Source organism: Halichoeres trimaculatus, unplaced genomic scaffold, assembly GCF_033239565.1.
Source record: "Halichoeres trimaculatus isolate MK-OKI-2021-1 unplaced genomic scaffold, fHalTri1.1 fHalTri1_scaffold_8, whole genome shotgun sequence".
Lineage (NCBI taxonomy): Eukaryota > Metazoa > Chordata > Actinopteri > Labriformes > Labridae > Halichoeres > Halichoeres trimaculatus.
Window position 1 is genome coordinate 12,013,358 of NW_027437186.1, and position 16,964 is coordinate 12,030,321.

At 41.5% G+C, this 16,964-nt stretch overlaps 1 protein-coding gene across 1 annotated transcript in view; it reads right to left on the reverse strand.

The window, feature by feature from the left end:
- Positions 1–2,069: 2,069 nt before the first annotated feature.
- Positions 2,070–16,964, reverse strand: part of hs3st1l1 (heparan sulfate (glucosamine) 3-O-sulfotransferase 1-like1) — a 55,710-nt gene continuing 40,815 nt past the window's right edge. The window contains exon 2 of the mRNA XM_074675843.1: positions 2,070–4,932. Within this exon, the coding sequence (XP_074531944.1) occupies positions 3,818–4,750 (933 nt within the window). The 5' untranslated portion in view covers positions 4,751–4,932 and the 3' untranslated portion in view covers positions 2,070–3,817. The remainder of the gene's footprint in view (positions 4,933–16,964) is intronic.

Below are 16,964 nucleotides of genomic sequence, written 5' to 3' on the forward strand. Positions count from 1 at the left end.
GTGCCTCAATACATTGTAACCGTCTTGTGTTGGCCTCCTTGTGTTTATTTGCCTTGTGGATTTTTTTGTGCTTCTTTGTGTCATTATTTATCCTCTATGTGTTCTTAGTGATCCTTGGCTGTTTTCCAAACCCCCTATTGCCCACTGCATACAAATGTAGGAAGACAGTCTAAAGTTAATGTTGTTGTTTTGTAGTTGCAATGCTAATTCATACCAATAGGTGGTGGTAATTCACCCAAGCCTTTGTTCCATTCACAATAAAGGGAGGTGAGGTAGACTGGACTGGTTACATACTGAGAAATCTTCCCTGATCCATTTGGAAATTTTTGACTTCCTGCAAATTTGGCTCTTTTTCACATACTACACTATGCATACTATACATACTTCATTTCTACCAAACAATAAGAACTGCTAGCATGGTAGGCAGTTGGGAAAACAGCCCTTGTCTTCTGTAGTCTCTGGTGTGTTTCCTGTTTTCTTTTGTACTTTGCTGTCTGTGTCTAGTTTAGTTTAACCTTCTGCCCTCCTGTTTCCCTCCTGTCTTGATTTCTCCTCATGAGTTCCCCACCACAGACCTGTGTTGATTTACCCTTTGTCCATTTAATCTCTGTGTTTCTTCTCTTCTTTGTTCATCTTGTTTCATTTGTGTCGCATACACCAGAATTTTTTTTTTCTCTGTGTAATTTTATTATTATTATTATTATTATTATTATTATTATTATTATTATTATTATTATTATTATTATTATTTTCTTAAAATTTGGGAATTTTGAGTTGTGAGAGATTTTATTTCTTTAGCATTTTTGTTCAATAAATATTCTTAGTTAATCTGCACTTGGGTCCACCCCTCCTCTGTTTCTCTCAGATTGTGACAGAGACCATACAAATCTATATTATGGATCAGTAGTGAAAGGGTAAAGTTGCACAGGAATGATCATAAACTTTGCTCTCTCATGTGTAATGTTTGACTGCTTTGGGCAATAAGTCCCTTTTCAGTTATGTTTAAATTAATGCTGGTTGAATAATTAGTAGTAGTTCCTAGTTAGAGACAGAATTTATCCGGGGCGTTTTATGTCAGCCCAGACAGTGTTAAATGGTTGTGACAGTTATACATGGTTACATAAAAGACCCCAACAGTTCAGAGATGTTCCTGCCAGTGTTGGTTTTAATAATACATCAGGAGTCTTTTCAGCTGCTATGTTTTCATGTCTTTGGTAAAATGTGACATCCTACTGAATGAAGATAGATCATTTTCCTCCAAAACAAGTGGTGTATAAGCTAAATTCATGCACCCACCCTGCACTCTGACACACTGAATAAGGGTTAATCATCTATGTATTGAGGTCAGACTGACTGTTTCTCCATCCTGTATGGTTAAAGTGGTGAAGACTGTATGGAAACTTGTTCAGAGGGAATCAAAATATATCGAGCTGAGTTAGTCTGTGAAAGTGTACAAAATGAACATGATGGTAACGCATCCCCTTACCAAAGTACTGGATCTGTAAATTAAAAAGATGTTAGTTTACTCACCAAATTCCCCATGGATTGTCCAGCTGATTATTGACATTTAAAAAGCCTGATAATAGCATGTTAGTCACATTACTGCAGCACACTTGGCATACTGTCAGTGGACGTTTGCATGGCCTGCAGATTCTTGGATGCTAGTTTTTGCATCATGTTCCTGAGGTTTTTGTTGTTGTTGTTTGCTTTCTAAGAGGATATTTCTAGGCTTTGCTGTGATAGAGACAGTAAATTTGGAGAGGTAGTTGGGAATTAGATGCAAAAAATCTTGTTGGGACTGAAAACAAAACCTGCAGTGTGGCTCGAATGAGGACTTTAGCTTCTGTACATGGGGCGTCTGCTACACCAACTGAGTCACACCAGCATCCCAGCATCTTGATGGCTTAACAGGTGAATTAACACACGAATGGAAGCATTTCTAGTTTTATTATTCCACACATCTTTTCAACACACCCAAACTAACATGAGACTAATGTAAGTCTGGAAAAAAAGAATCTAATGCATGGGCTCATTTCAGCAGGACTCATGAAGATGGTAGAACTGAACATGTATGCACTTATAAGGGATTTGCTGATATGAATGTCCTCATCCTTGGCAGATTTTTTGCAGTCTGCAGTTCAACACTGGACAGCTATAAATGTCCTCTGCAACTCACAGTGTTCCTGCAAAACAAGGAGCACACTCATGCAACCTTTCCTCAAATAAATGAGGACTGTAAGAGAGAATTTGTTCAGCATGTCCTCCCACATTGTAAGTAAAAACATGCCCTTTTGTCCTTCCTGCACACCTGCTTAATGTGCTACACCAATGTAACAACTCCAGGAATGATTGGTAATTTGTGTGTGTAAATGTGTGTGTGTTGTGGCAGCGGAGCAAGGCTGCTAACGCCGTTCTCTCCCTGATTTATACCCAAGCAGACAGGCCTCGACCTGGGTCAGGAGGTAACCGTCACAGGCCCTTCACCTGTGTGTGCACCCACAGCGGGGCTCCTAGAGTGAGCATGTCTAGACTCATTTCCTCACTCTGTTCCCTCATGACTTTCTCTGGAGTCAAAGTGCCCCCTGGTGAGCAGGCGTAAGAAAAGTCCCTGAGAGGGATAAGTTGTGGAGGATTCAGCGCTGCCTGTCTCATCAAACACAACTTGTGTACACACATGAAAAACGCATCAGTTTTCAGTCTAATTATACTTGAAAACCCCAGATCTCCGATGAACTATTTATATAAATATTCAGCATAATTCTGCGTAGCCCAAAGCTATGCTCCCGCCTTCCCCTGTGCTGTTCTGGATATAGATCCAATGTAGCATCAATGACTACTCGCCTCAGGAGAGTTATAGTGCTTATTCCAGCAGACAGAGCGAGGAGATCACATGAATATCACATCCCAGTGGAGCTGTAGCTTTGGCTGCTGTTTAAAGCCTAATCAATGAAAGAAACATGACCCGAGTCTATCTGATGTACGGAGACGACAAGATGTTTCTGGGAAAAAACTGTGTGCCAAGTGTGATTCAGGGAAGGAGATACATTTACACAAATACAGTAGCATTTGCAGATGTTTTACAGCGCTGCCAGGCATGTGATTTAATGACTACATTTAACACCTGAGCAAATTGTTGGAGAGAGCAGCAGCAAAATTCACCGGCAGCTCCCTGGAGTGGAGCTTGCTGACTATGGAGATGTGACTGATTCAGCTGCAGGCACAGGCTACCTTCAATGTCCAAAGCCATTAGTGATTCCTGTACGACTAAAGCGCTGCTCCAGGGTACCTATTTCCTTGCATTAACGTCTGCCTTCTACCTCAGCAAATCAAAGGCTTATTCTAATGCCTGGGCCTACCTGCCTGCACTCCCTAAGTAACACAGGTTAGAGAGCTCGGGGGTTTGATAGCCAGTGTGAATGGAGGGAGACAGAAACTTGCTGCTAAACAGATACATTTGAAAGCAGAACAATTTATTATCAAGTACGAGAATATCAAACAAGAGAGAGGAAAAAAAGGTTTCACAAATCTGTTTTTGCTGCAGTTCGATCACTTTAGCGCTCCCAGCAAAGATAGCATGACTTATTAAGCTTGGAGATTCTTCTTGTTAATCTTACCCCTCTAGTTACAGTTTGTCTTTTTTTCTTTTCGCCTTATCGTGTGATTATAGAACTGCTCCGCTGGAACCAGAGTTCACAACAGAGGTTATTAAGAGGCTATACAAAGGGGGTTTTAAATGTCAGGTTTGTAAAGTGCCTTATGCCCCTTTTTGTCCTCGTGGTTGCAGACAAGGCAGCAGCTCTGTCGAGCCTGCTTTGACTTATTGCCAGTCAAAGGTGCGCTTCACCAGCCTGAAGAAGGTTCGGTTGTGCTCCTGCAAGTAGGATCGGAGCTGCTGGAGGACCGTGCTGTTGACAGCCGGGTGAGGACGCCCCTTGGACTCGTGCAGACAACGCTCTCGACCATCGCTGCGGATGCAGTAAAACCCCTTGGTCTGGTTGAAGTAGAAGTTGGAGGAAACTATCCTCGGGGGCAGGTTGAGGAAGCGCTCCACCCTCTGAAGCTCTGGCAAGGGGTCGCGGATCAGAGCGTCCCCGTCTACAATGTGTATCTGCTCCAGGGGGAAGTGACGCAGCCAGTTCCGCATGTGGATATCATACAGGCTCCTCTGAATGGCCTTGTACCTGGTGTTCAGGGCTCCATTGCGCACCAGCAGATTCTCAATGGCTTGCACAGGCTTGTGGTTCTCCAGGCGGTTGAAGTAGACCTGGGTGTAGTCGGATATGACTCGCTCTGCCGGGTCTCTTAAGATCAGCAACAGCTTTATGGACGAGTTCATGGCGCAGATGCGTTCAGGTGCGAGTGCTGAGGTGAAGTAACCTGGAGTTTTCTCCACTGTGATCTGGTGTGGGTAAGAGTAGGGCATCAGGTCACGGTACCACTCAAAGCCCTTGGCGTAGTTCTCATCCCAGTCGAAGAAGTGCACCTCGGTGGCAGCAGCAGCAACCTCAGGGTGGATGTCCAGCATCTCCAGCAGCGCTCTTGTGCCTCCTTTGCGGACCCCGATGATGATACTGTGTGGGGCTCTTTTACTGGTCCCAGGAGGCGGAGAGGAAGGCAGAACTCCAGAGAAATTGGCTGGTAGGGCAGAATCAGGGTCCAGAGATACATCAAACCCTGCTTGGACAACCTCGGGTGGAGCCGCGTACGTTTGGAGAACCAGAAGAAAGGCAGAAGCCAGGAAACGAGCCATTGTGAAGAGAAATCCACCAAGAGACAAAGGGAAGAAAAGGACAGTGTGGTTTAGCCGTGGATAAGATCTGTCTTTCTGAGCTCAGGAGTAGCTAGAGCCTTGAGAAGTGCAGTCTTTGTCTGCCATTGAGTTTGACCTGGAGGAGGAGGAGGAGGAGAAATCATCGGCAGTCCACAGCACATCTGTGAGAAAGAACAAAGGAGAAAAAGAGAAGAAAAGGCTTTCAGTGTTCAGGCATAAAAAGCAGAATAAATGCCCGTATTATACCGAAATGGCACTTTCCTCATTTCCCTGAAAAAGCAATCCAGCCATAAATACAATCCATGTCTGTTATAAGTGTATCATCTCAAAAGGATAATCTCAATTCATCTCTCTCGGAGTCTCTTTTCATCTCCTCTCTTCCCATCTGCTCTCTCCTCTAACTCCATACAGTCACTTTCAATTCACTCTGTAATTTCTGCAGCTGAGAAGCGTTTAGTCGGGACAGCTTGTTAGAAAATGCAAGATATGCAGGTGCAGCTGACGGAGGGATGGAGGGACGGGCGGCGTGTTTCGTCTTTCTCCACCAGGTCAGAGTCCACAACATAATCAATACGCATAGAAATCCACCAGGATCATGAAAATCACAGCAACCTGAGACTTATAAAGATGAATTTATGGCACGAAATCAGATGAGTTCCCCCTTCTGGGTGACTTTGATTTTCTATACATGCTGAGAGAGATCAATACGAGCGCAATGAAACTCAGCCAACACAAGGAGATGGATTAAAGGTATTAGTCTGGGCTTGTAATATTGCTAAAGAAACCTTTGAAAGCATGGGAAAATCTGTTTTTTTTCTGCCTCATCTTTTCATTTCTGGGGAAAAAAAAAGAAGGTTGTTAAATATTTGAATATTTGCACTGTTGTCTTGACATGGAGGTTCTTGTTGAATGATTTACCTTCTCTTAACTGAGAAATAACATTTGTTAACGAAAACGTTACCCCTGCTCTGTTGCAGGAATCCACCGCTTCCTCTTCCAAATGTCATGTAATGAATTTTAAAAAGTCTCGAGTTATCTTCACGAGGAAAACATCGGCGAGAAAGAGCGGCTGCTTACTCTGAGCCAGTCAAAACACAGGGCCTGGCTATGCAAACACCAGCTTCAACTGCAAAGGTCACAGTGAGGTAATCTACACAACACACACACACACACACACACAGACACAGAACACAGGACTCTTTGTTCTGCACATGTTATTTATCACTCTTACTTAAAGCCATAAATAGATAAGAATATATTATCCACACTTATCTGCTTCATGGGACTAAATTCAGGTTTGGGGATTTTAGCATGCAGGAGGTGCCCTCTACCACAATCCCAGAGTCACTTTATGTAGACGGCAGCTACTGTAATTACGTCTTTTGGGGTTTAAAGGAGAAATAGAGAACTTTTAAATAATTCATATTGCATGACTTTTATTACAGTGAGAGCTGGCTCCGATATTTCCTCAAAGTGTTTTCTGTCCAAATTGTGCACGAATCCAGGGACAAATATCATAAGTTACACAGGTGAAATGTGGATCAATGAATTTAAAATTTAAAAATTAGAAACCAACAAAAAATTGAAAAATAAATAAATAAATAAATAAATAAATAAATAAATAAAAAATAAATAAATAAATAAGTTCAGAAAGCTTCAGTTTGTGAGACATTTTGTGGAAATTGAAGTCATAAATCAATTTTAACATCTTTGGAAAATGTCACATTTTAAGATGAGCATGAATTTTTGAGGCATGCACGAAGAGGACTGCTGAAATCTGTGTGCATGAGATGTTTCCGGTGAGCAGCTGCTATGATTAATTAAGTCTCTGTCAGCAGAAATAGCTCCAGTGCATAGTCTTTATAAAAAGTTTTCTCTTTAATTAAGTAAAGTTAAGGTCTACGGATGTGCACAACACACTTCCACAATGTCACCGGTGGCCCTTCTCCAACCTTACAGACTCTTTCATCCGTATAAAGGCTGTGACACACGCCCCCACTCTGCTCTCCGACCTGTGGCACAAGTGTTAGACCGAGGCTGTGAGCCCGAACACAGGAGAGCTGACCTGCCCTACAGGGCTCAGGGTTGTGCAAGGAAGCACTTATGTGCTGTGACAGGCGTGCCTGCCTGTCAGCGTTTCCCTGGCAGAGAGCTGCCAAGTCCAATGCTAACAGCCAGGCAGCCAGACGAGCTTTCTGTCTCATCCAATCCCCCCCCCTACTCCTCTCACAGCACATCACCACCTGGAAGGAGCCATTGTTTCACATTCCACTGGGCTGGATTGCTTTATTCAGCACTTGATGCATATCTCTCCAGCCTTTCATTCTGCCCAGTGCAGCCACGCAGCAGTCCACAGAAGGTGCTTAAACACAGACTGTTTTCTCCGCACAATGTAGGTCAGGTGGAAGGTTACACAACATGTTTCTGGAGGGGACCTCTGACCTGCACTGTAAATCCTGACAAGTTGAGTTAACTTGAAAAATACTTGTAAACCTGAAAAAAATGCTGCATATCACTATAAAACATAACAAGTTGATGTTACTTAAAACTGAAAGGTGTGATATCAATAAATTGGTCTTATGAATTGAGTAAATGTAATTAAAAAAAAAAAATCGAAGCAGATCTGAACAACTAAATTAAATAACATTTTTAAGTACAGCTGGGTCTCATAACCACAGCGTTCCCTCCTCACTCATGGTTACAAACGCCGTCACAACAAAAATCAGCACTAATTTCACAACTACAGTAACCGTGAGTGAGGAGGGAAGGCAGTAGATATGAGACTCTGCTGTACATTGAAATATTGTTCTTAAGGGGGCACAGGTTGTCTGAGCCCCACGGCACTGACTGGTGGTCTGTTCTCCATGGCACAGGGTCTTGTGCCTATTAATTTTGCAGTGTGCGCCTTAATATATTAACATTTGACTGGACTATCATGTTATTTTGGCCAATTTTAAAAAGTTAGAAAGATTTATTCATTTATTTTTGACACGCCAGTCCACACCACATAGAGCATAGACAGCTGATCAATTACATAAAGAGTGCAGACAACTGGTCTGTGCTGTGATGCACAGGCTAATAGTCTGGGTCATGTGGAGCACAGGCAACCTATGCCACCACTGCTGGTCATCTAGAAGTACAGCAGGGTCTCATATAGACAGTGTCCCCTCCTCACTCACGGTTACAAAACACAGTCACAGAAACTTATGATTTTAAGTTGTGCTTACTTAAACAGTAGCAAAATTTAAATCTACTCATAAATAATCAGTTTCAACACTGAAAACTCAGACATTAAAGTAAATTAAACGTACTAACACATTTTTAGTTCATAGCTTAATACAATGGAGTAATTTGAACTTTGGGCTTTATAGCGTGATGGAGAACTGAGAGCAGGGAAAACGTCAGTGTGAGCACAGCTTTATCACCCTACAAACAAATTTGAAAAGCTCTGGTCACTCTTTTGCACATGAAGTTTGCATGTTTTGCTTCACAGCATTTCTCCTCAGGGACTCTGTCAGGTACAACAACCTGTCACCCTGCAGGTGTGAGAATGAAAGTGTGATCAGACAACGCTCTCGCAACACATCTGATAAATACAGCAGCTTGTTCAGTGGCTCCAGCTTCAAAATATTTCAATCTTAGGATCATAATGTTAGTGTTTATCAGTGAGCAGGTGGTTGTGAGGGCTAGAATCCTCACAGGGTGATCACAACCTTAACAAACATTATCACAGGCTGTGGTGAAATGTGCCTGACTTCTTATCAAGGTTTACATCAGCTGGACTCTACCAGCCTTCTCTGGTTTTACCTGCAGTCCAGCAGATCAGACATAATCTCCACAAGACTCTACACTTCGACACGCTAACATAGATTCCCTGCAGAGAAATGAAGCACCTGAATTTTGAGTCTTTATCCTTCACTCAAAAGCCACACGTCACATTTCACGATCGACACGGCAGTGCAGAAGAAGCAGTGAGACTCAAAAACTGTCAGGCTGTCAAGTTTGCTCAACATGCAGCAGGAGAAAACACTTCTCTGCTGATTTTAAGAGACGGGGAGGAAAAATAGCCAAACTACAACTTCTGTCTAAGGAAGCTGGTGAGAAAAGATGACCCTTGTTCTGGTGAGGGGAAGAGGATTGATGTGTGAGTGAATCTTTAGTGCTTGGGAACAGCATTGATCAACATCACAGTCTCCCCAGAGCTGATCAGGATGAGGTCTAGTGAAATTTACAGCAGACGGAGTGACAGGAGGGACAGGGAGGACTCATGGAAATACAAGAAAAGATTAATAACTTTTCTTTATGAATGATGCAGTACTAAGATGTTTTATATTAATTCCCATGTTGTCCAACAACAACAACAAAAGAAAAAATCAACTGTAAACTCGCATATACACCGGTGTCAGGGGACGCTGTTAAAGGTGTTATCTGCATTGACTAAACCCATTCATACGTGTTTCATCTTGAGGATAAAATTGACCTGGGGTAGAAGTTATAAATGCGATAGACACTGCCATTTTTTTTTTTTTTTTTTTTTTACAAAAACTCTGGGTCACTTCAATGTGCATTTTCTTTACTCTAACTTTCTGCATTGCAAAGGAAGCAGGAGGAGTTTGTGATGCTGGATCTCATCAGTCCAGAGTCTATCTTTGGTTACTTCTACAGACAGATAATTAAATTGTAGCCCAGCGGTTAAAGCATGCACCCCATGTACAGAGGCTCTTGTCCTCATTGCAGCAGCTGCTGGTTCAACTCCCCTCCTAGACAGTTTAGCCCAATTTTTACCAAGTGGTTCAATTTGGTTTCCATAGACAAATCCCGGGGACAGGGTCCCCAAATTATTAGGGATGTCCTGATACAGATTTATTTTACTTCTGATCCAATTTTTCATGATATGTTTTGCCCTTACCGATCTGATACCAAGCCGATACCTTTTTTCTGATAAATCCTATACTCCGTTGGGTTGTAAATGATGAATCATATTTGTTGTATTAAAGGTAAGCCCTGTTGGTACCTCCTCCAGGAACACTCACTTTACAAATGTTGCAACAGGCTGTTTTACTATTACTGCTTTCCAAAGAGAAGTAGAACCACACAGCGGACATGTTTGCAACGTGGTTTGATTTACAGCAGCTGTAAAGCGTGACGGTGCTGAAAACATGAGAAAACTGGATCAGTCCTGATCATGTACCGAAATCTGATACTATCCAATCTTCCAAAAATAGCCATATCGGATGCTGATACAGATCAGAAGGACGATCTAGAAACACTGCAGTCTGTTGATAGTTCAAAAGAATCGTCACTCGTGTTTTCCTTCTTTGTTTGATCTATTAGTGGGGTGTTACGTAGCTGACATGGCTATCGGCATATGGCTTACATGCCCCCTACCAAGAGGGGGTATGATTGGCTGTGAAAAGGGGAACAGGATCAGGCTTTACCAAACCAACCCGTACCAAACTGTACTGACCAAAACCTGACTGCTTGGTGGAAACAGGGCTTTCAATGCGGGTCTTCCCCCACTCTCTACTCCCCATATTCCCTGTCTCTCTTCTGTCCTAGACATTAAAAGTAAAAAAATACGCCCCAAAAATAAAACTCATAAAACAGGTTTTCAAGCCATGACTCATCTATCCTCCATAATCAATCTGGATCAGCAAAAACCAAGCACCGAGCTATTGTATTCAGAATTGAGATGGGAAAAAGCTGGGTCATTTGTTTTGAGCTGCTATAAGCGATCAATACCTCTTATATTACATTTAATTTCCACCCTGTCTCCAAAATTGGCTGGCATTTATTCATGTCAGTAATTTGAAGCTGAAGTTTAATCACTGTGTGAATGAGGCGGGATGAGTTTGTGACAGGAGGCTGAGCCATCCAACCCAGGTCACCAACTACATCAACAAAATCATGACTCAGTTTAATGTGTAATCACTCCAGGATTGGCCAGTGACACGAATGTGATGTCTCCCTCGCCTGCCCACCGGGCTGCTCTGGCCCCTGCTTGACCCTGCTTATGACTAAGTGGAATTGAAAATTGGACTCGGTATAGACAAAAGCATTAATCCACCCTGTGCTGTACCCACTTGAACTCATGATGTAGAGCTTCCACACATGAGAGCTGCACTTACTGAACATTATCGAGGCTTTAAAACTTGTCTTGCACCGGGGCAAAAGAGCAGACAACTGCTGGAGCAGACGGCACCAACAGATCTGTACTGTTCATTATATCCCAGCAGGAGGAGACCAGGGCTCCACAGGTGCCACAGGAAACCAGGTTCCTACTAATTAACCCAAACAGCCGTCTCTGTACATCCAGAGAGCACACGCTCATTCATATTCAGCAGCCCCTGCTATTATCAGGGACTCTACAGGACGACTTTGTTGTTTTAATGGCCGCTCATTAGAGACATAAGTGCAAAATAATTATTACTACCGTAAGGCTTGATTACAGGTGCTATTAAGTTGAGAGATTTCAAGAGAGGATGTTAAAGGTATTAGTCATGATGGCTGTTTTTTTTTTTTTTTTATTGTGATTACATATTTACAGAAATTACTCATGTAAGTACGCGTAAAGCTGTTTAAAGTTAAGTTTTTTTTTCTGCAACAAGCTAAGATAAAAAAAAATTTCTTGATCAGAACTGGGGGCAAACTTTATATACTTAATATACTATACTTTTGCTGTTTCTCTTCCATTTGTTACACTAGCAAAGGTCAAGTTCATAAACTGACAAAATGATCTATAAGACAGGAAGAAAATTGGGTTGACAGGCGAAAATTAGCTCACCACAAAACAAGAAATATCACTGAAAGAGTCTTTCTGATAAGAATGGACAACATCTCAAGCCAATGGCCCTGAGATATCTTACTGCAGGTCTCTGCAGACTAAATCAAATATGTCTGCCGCAAAGAAAAGAGCTCAGAAATATTTATCAGGTGAGTAAATCTTGGAATGCATCGGCTACTGTCTCACAGTAATATGTCTCAAGGAAAAACAACCAGCTCTGCTGTACTGATGCAGACTTTTAAAAAAGCAGAAATGCAAGTTTTGTTAACAGAAGAAAACAACTTTGTACAATGCTTGTTCTCAAAATCAAGGTCGGATTCAACATTTCTGATGCATTCCCAGACCATGAGAAACCTAAAGGCTGATTAGCTGATTAAAAAAAAAGCACCAAGCAGGTTGTTTGCTCAAGAATTCCACTTTTGGTGAGGACAATCAGCCTCAACAGGCAAAAATAACGGTCTCAATTTCATATAAAAGACACATGGTAAGTCAGGAATCAATCTTATAAGAGACACCAGATGATTCAAGGTGCTCTGCAGGTCTGAAAAAATGTCTTTGCACTGTTCACCTACTAATGCATGACTTTTTCATGTGTTTGGGTGTATGCTGACAAACCGAATTCTCCTCATTCAGAATTAATGCTTGGAGCAAAAAAAAAAAATCTGACTTCACCAAAGGGGATGTTTTGTCAACACTTCAAGTAAATTAATGATGATTCAGTTTGTTGATTCAAACTGAGCTAGAAACTACTCACAGTGTTGATATGAAAATTAGGCTAAAAAGTAGAGCTTTTTACAGTGGTAGGGTTTTAAATTAACATGTTTTCTTTCACATATTTTGTCCCTTTGTTATGCCGTAGTTGGAGCTGCTACAGTGTCTTCCTGCTTCTGCTGTTGGAAAACCTCCACTACTTTGCTTTGTAACGGCAAATTTCCCTTAAATCAGAAATCCAGGACAGCTAGGCTGAAGAGTCAAAAGAATGATGCACTTTGTGCGAAACAAAAATAAAATATGGTTAAAGTATGTCAAGTTTCAGCCACCATGTATGGGCCAAGCATTCAGGTGCAGCTACAAAATGAAGCTCGTACATGTCTTCCATTTTTTTCTTTTATTTGTATTATTGGTTCAGGTCTCTCTCTTTGAATTTCTTTTTCTTTTGGGTCTTTCTTTGTTTATTAGGTCAAGTCACTATTCTTTTCCTATTTTAATTTAACCTGGCATGGAATTACAAAAGCCAACAGAGTAAAAATTTTGAATATGCAAATTGCTACAGACCTGACGAAAAGAAATCAAGACATAGATAAAAATGTCTCCACTTTGTTGACTTACTTTGTGATTCTGACATGGGTTTGGTCCACACTGGTGCAGCCTTTGTTTTAACAAAGCAGTTGATTTTAACAGAACTAGCCCTGCTTATTCAAGTTAAAAACAGGTTTTCTCATGTAAAACAATCTGATGGCCACAAATAATTTTAATGGATGCTGAAATAAATACAGCCTTTAAAATAAAAATCTACCCATCGAGATGGACAAAGCACGTCACATCTCACTCAGATTCAGTTTTTCAGAGTGTACTTGTCCGGTGCATTGGCTTCACTGGCTTGCAACATTATAAGATGATCTCTTGTAAGATGCTGCAACCCATTTGCCCTCCTCCAGAACAATAAGAAATAAATACAAAGATCACAGAGACACACTCACCTTCTTTTTTCTCCTGCATGCTCCCCTCTGCTCCTTCCTCCCTTCCTTAAAAACAGCATCAATATATTCCCTCCCACACACATCCGACTGTAACTCTGAGATTGTACTCCCACGTTTGTGACGACTTGTAAATTATGGATGCTTTTTGGTTCACACTTGCTCCATTTATTAATTTCTGCTGCAACAACTTGAGGCTTTATCTACACTCGGAGGAGAGACGTGATCTTTCCCTTCTCTCCTAACCTCCTGAATATTTCACTTTGGAAACAAAGCATGAAGGAATGATCATGTTTATTATCTGGGGCATTCGATTTCTGCCCCATCCAGAACCAGTGTCAATCTGTACTACCAAGAAAACACTCTGAACCCTCATGCACGCTCACTGGGCAGAGCACTGCTGGGCATGCCAATCCTCTCTACAGGCCAGCCGGAGCACGATGTGAAGAAATAATGAAGGAGGGGTATAAGTAAGGAGAGAGTTGCCATATTCAACCTCCACACTGGCCAGGTTGATGCAGGAGGGGGAATGAGCAATGATCCCCTTCAATATAAAGTACAACAGAGGTGCCCTTCAGTTGGCTGCCCGATAGCAAGGCATTTAACCCCCAGCTGAGAGGAGAGACCAGCTCTGCCTGGATAAAAGCTGAGAGATCTACTGCAACAGCCTGCAATACCCAGAAGACTACAATGCTGCCAACAGTGGAACGTTAAACAACATATACGGCTTATATATGTGATTCTCCAATTACTTTTGTTTGACATTTGAATTGTTTCAAGATATTTTTACAAATAAAATGCAATAGAAAATTGTATTTCTTCTGAATTACTTAACTCTTGACTCTAACATCAGCTCAAATGAACACTAACAAGTATAGTTTGGACAAATCAATATCTCATTAAGACGAAATGAACTAAGGTTCACAGAAAATATGAATCCCTATGAATGTACAGGATAAATCGTTTCCATGACAGAGTTGACTAATGCCGTGTTTCCACCAAGTAGACCGGTTCGGATCGTCTCGGTACAGCACGCATTTTGTGGCGTTTCTACTGACTTATCCCGGGACAGATCCCCAAATAACCGAGGCGAGCCGTCCCACTTTTTGGGACCCATTCATATGGGTGCCAGACTGAATCGATCCGCTCTCAGAAGGTGGAGCTACAACACTGCAGACCGTTGATTGGTCGAAAGAATTGTCACTTACCCCGACAGCGGCTGCGTTTCTCCTGGCGGTACACAGACTTCTCTGAAGCAAAGCTTGATTGCACTTATTATCAAAGAGCAACATGCCAATCACAGAGAAGTTGAAATGCTGCATGTCTTCCATCTGTGCTCTTTGTTTACTGTGTCACATTTTTCTTCTTTGTTGGATTTATTAGCGGAATAAACCGTGTCGTGCAGCTACGGCGTCACGCTATTGTTTAAGAGCTTTGGCTTTCGGCATCTGACTTACACGACACCTACCACGAGGGGGCACAGTTTGCTGTGAAAATGCAAACGGTATCAGGCTAAACTGTACCAAACCGTGCCAAACCATACTGAACCGAATTGGACTGCTTAGTGGAAATACAGCTTTAGTTTTTGAATTGTCAGGAAGCTTTGTGAAACTCCCAGCATGCTTCTTAACTCAGACATGTTATCTTCAAAGGATGTCAAAATTGGACCTACATTACAGTGTGATTTGAAATACTTGCATTAAGTTACATTAAATCAAGACTTTTCAGCCTCAGACTGGTATTTTCTCTGTAAATGTCAGGGCAAATTGCCTTCTTTTGAGATATTTGCAACACTTACTGGGGCGGATCCAGTCTATTCTGACCAGGGTGACTTAACTTAGACACTGACTCATGCAGGGGAGGCACACACACACAGGCATTTGTACCCTTTCTTTCTTCACCACTCGTATCTACTTCAGGGCTCCTGTGAGGGGTTGTTGGCTGGTTTTGTGTCAGGTTATATAATGTTTGATCCAAGTCCTACCAAAACTTCAGAATAGCTGGTCTAAAGTACGACAACTCACTCGTCTTTTCTCTGTTATTTAACTTCATGGTGCAAATTCATTTTTATTATCAGGTCATTTTTTTAAATTAATTGTCTTTTTTAATCACAGCATTAATTCTTTATTTCTTCACTATCAGCACTTGATTATAAAAGGCAGTATCTTAAGTAATTAAAAAACTATATCAATCTTACTGCCTGCAGCCTTTGATTACTATACATAATACACACAACCAAAATGGGTCCAGTTAAATCGCATCAAAGTAAGATGAGCTCACTGAAACGCATGACTGCATGTAAACAACACTGAGTGTTGACAACAAAAAGCGTATCAAACATACATGACAAACTGTCCTCATGAAGAGCAATAGTCTGTTTGATACCGGTGGCGTCTTGTAGCAAAGACATTAATTTGAGCTCTTCCTCTTCTGTCTCTTCTGTCTGTTCCCCCACTGAGACATCTGATGTCTGTGCAGGTGTCAGATGTTTCCTTGATGAACTGTTCATCCAGGGCTGTGTCTCAAAGCGATAATTTTATACCTCCTCTCTCCTCTCTCCTTCGCGTTACCGGAAGTACTTTCTTAGTCACCATTTTGAAGACTGTCCCAAAGCAACAATTGTGCTCAAAGGAGAGATGAGAGAGGATGGAGGAGACTGATCGAAGGAGCTATGATCGAGGAAACACGAGAGTTAGCTTTGCGGAATTCTTTTCACTGACAGACACGCCCCCATAAGGAATATCACTCTCTGATTGGACGCTGCAGTTGCTCAGACTTCTCTACATGAAACTTCACAAACACAACTGAGTTTAATGAGAGAAAAGACAAACTGAAAACAGGCACTGAGGATCGTTCAGAAACAGATCATAAATCTAATAATAATATGTTTGTTGTGGGGTTAAAGCAGAAAATACTGAACACACCCATCATCAAGTCAATATAACAGAGGATTAATACTGAAAACTGAAATTTAATAGATAATATCTTCCTGAAACACAATGAACTAGGTTAGATTATTAAGTTTCAGAGTTCAAGGTTGGATGCGATCTAGATAAAGGCTAAATAATTCATAAATAATCTATCAACTTTGCATTTTACCGGTAAAGTGATCCTCGAGCCTCTAAACAGCACACAGAATAACAGAGAGCAGGTTTTCTTCATGGTAGGGTGTGTGTTAAACAGGTTAAAGGAACAGACAAAGCTCTGTTACTGTTTATGTTTTATCAGAGTTATTACAGCGCACATATGCAGACACACAAACAGCTGTTAGAGCTGACTGACAGATGATCTAGAAGTCATCAGCTGATGCTATCATCAATGAAACACGTCGCCTCATGGGACTTTATCGCTTTGAGACGCACCCCAGGGTCTGGTTCCGTGCTCTTCTTTGAGAAGTTAATGTGGTTACTCTACAGCTCTCACTCAAAGGCTCTACCAGCTGGACTGGAGTCTGAACTGCAGCTCCTTCCTTATTCTGCCCAACAGATTACTTCAATTTTACTGTCAATTACAAACAGGTACCCAACATGAGCTGGAGCTTCAGTTTAAGTTTCTTATTATTTCCCTGTGCTTACTTCCATCCTAATATGAGTTTAATTATTGGTTTAGACTAAACATTACATAACAGACTGAAAACAATTAAAAGTCTCTTTGTGAGCTAAAAATTAAAACAAGACCATTAATAAGAGGAGTGTTTTGCTCTATAGAGGTA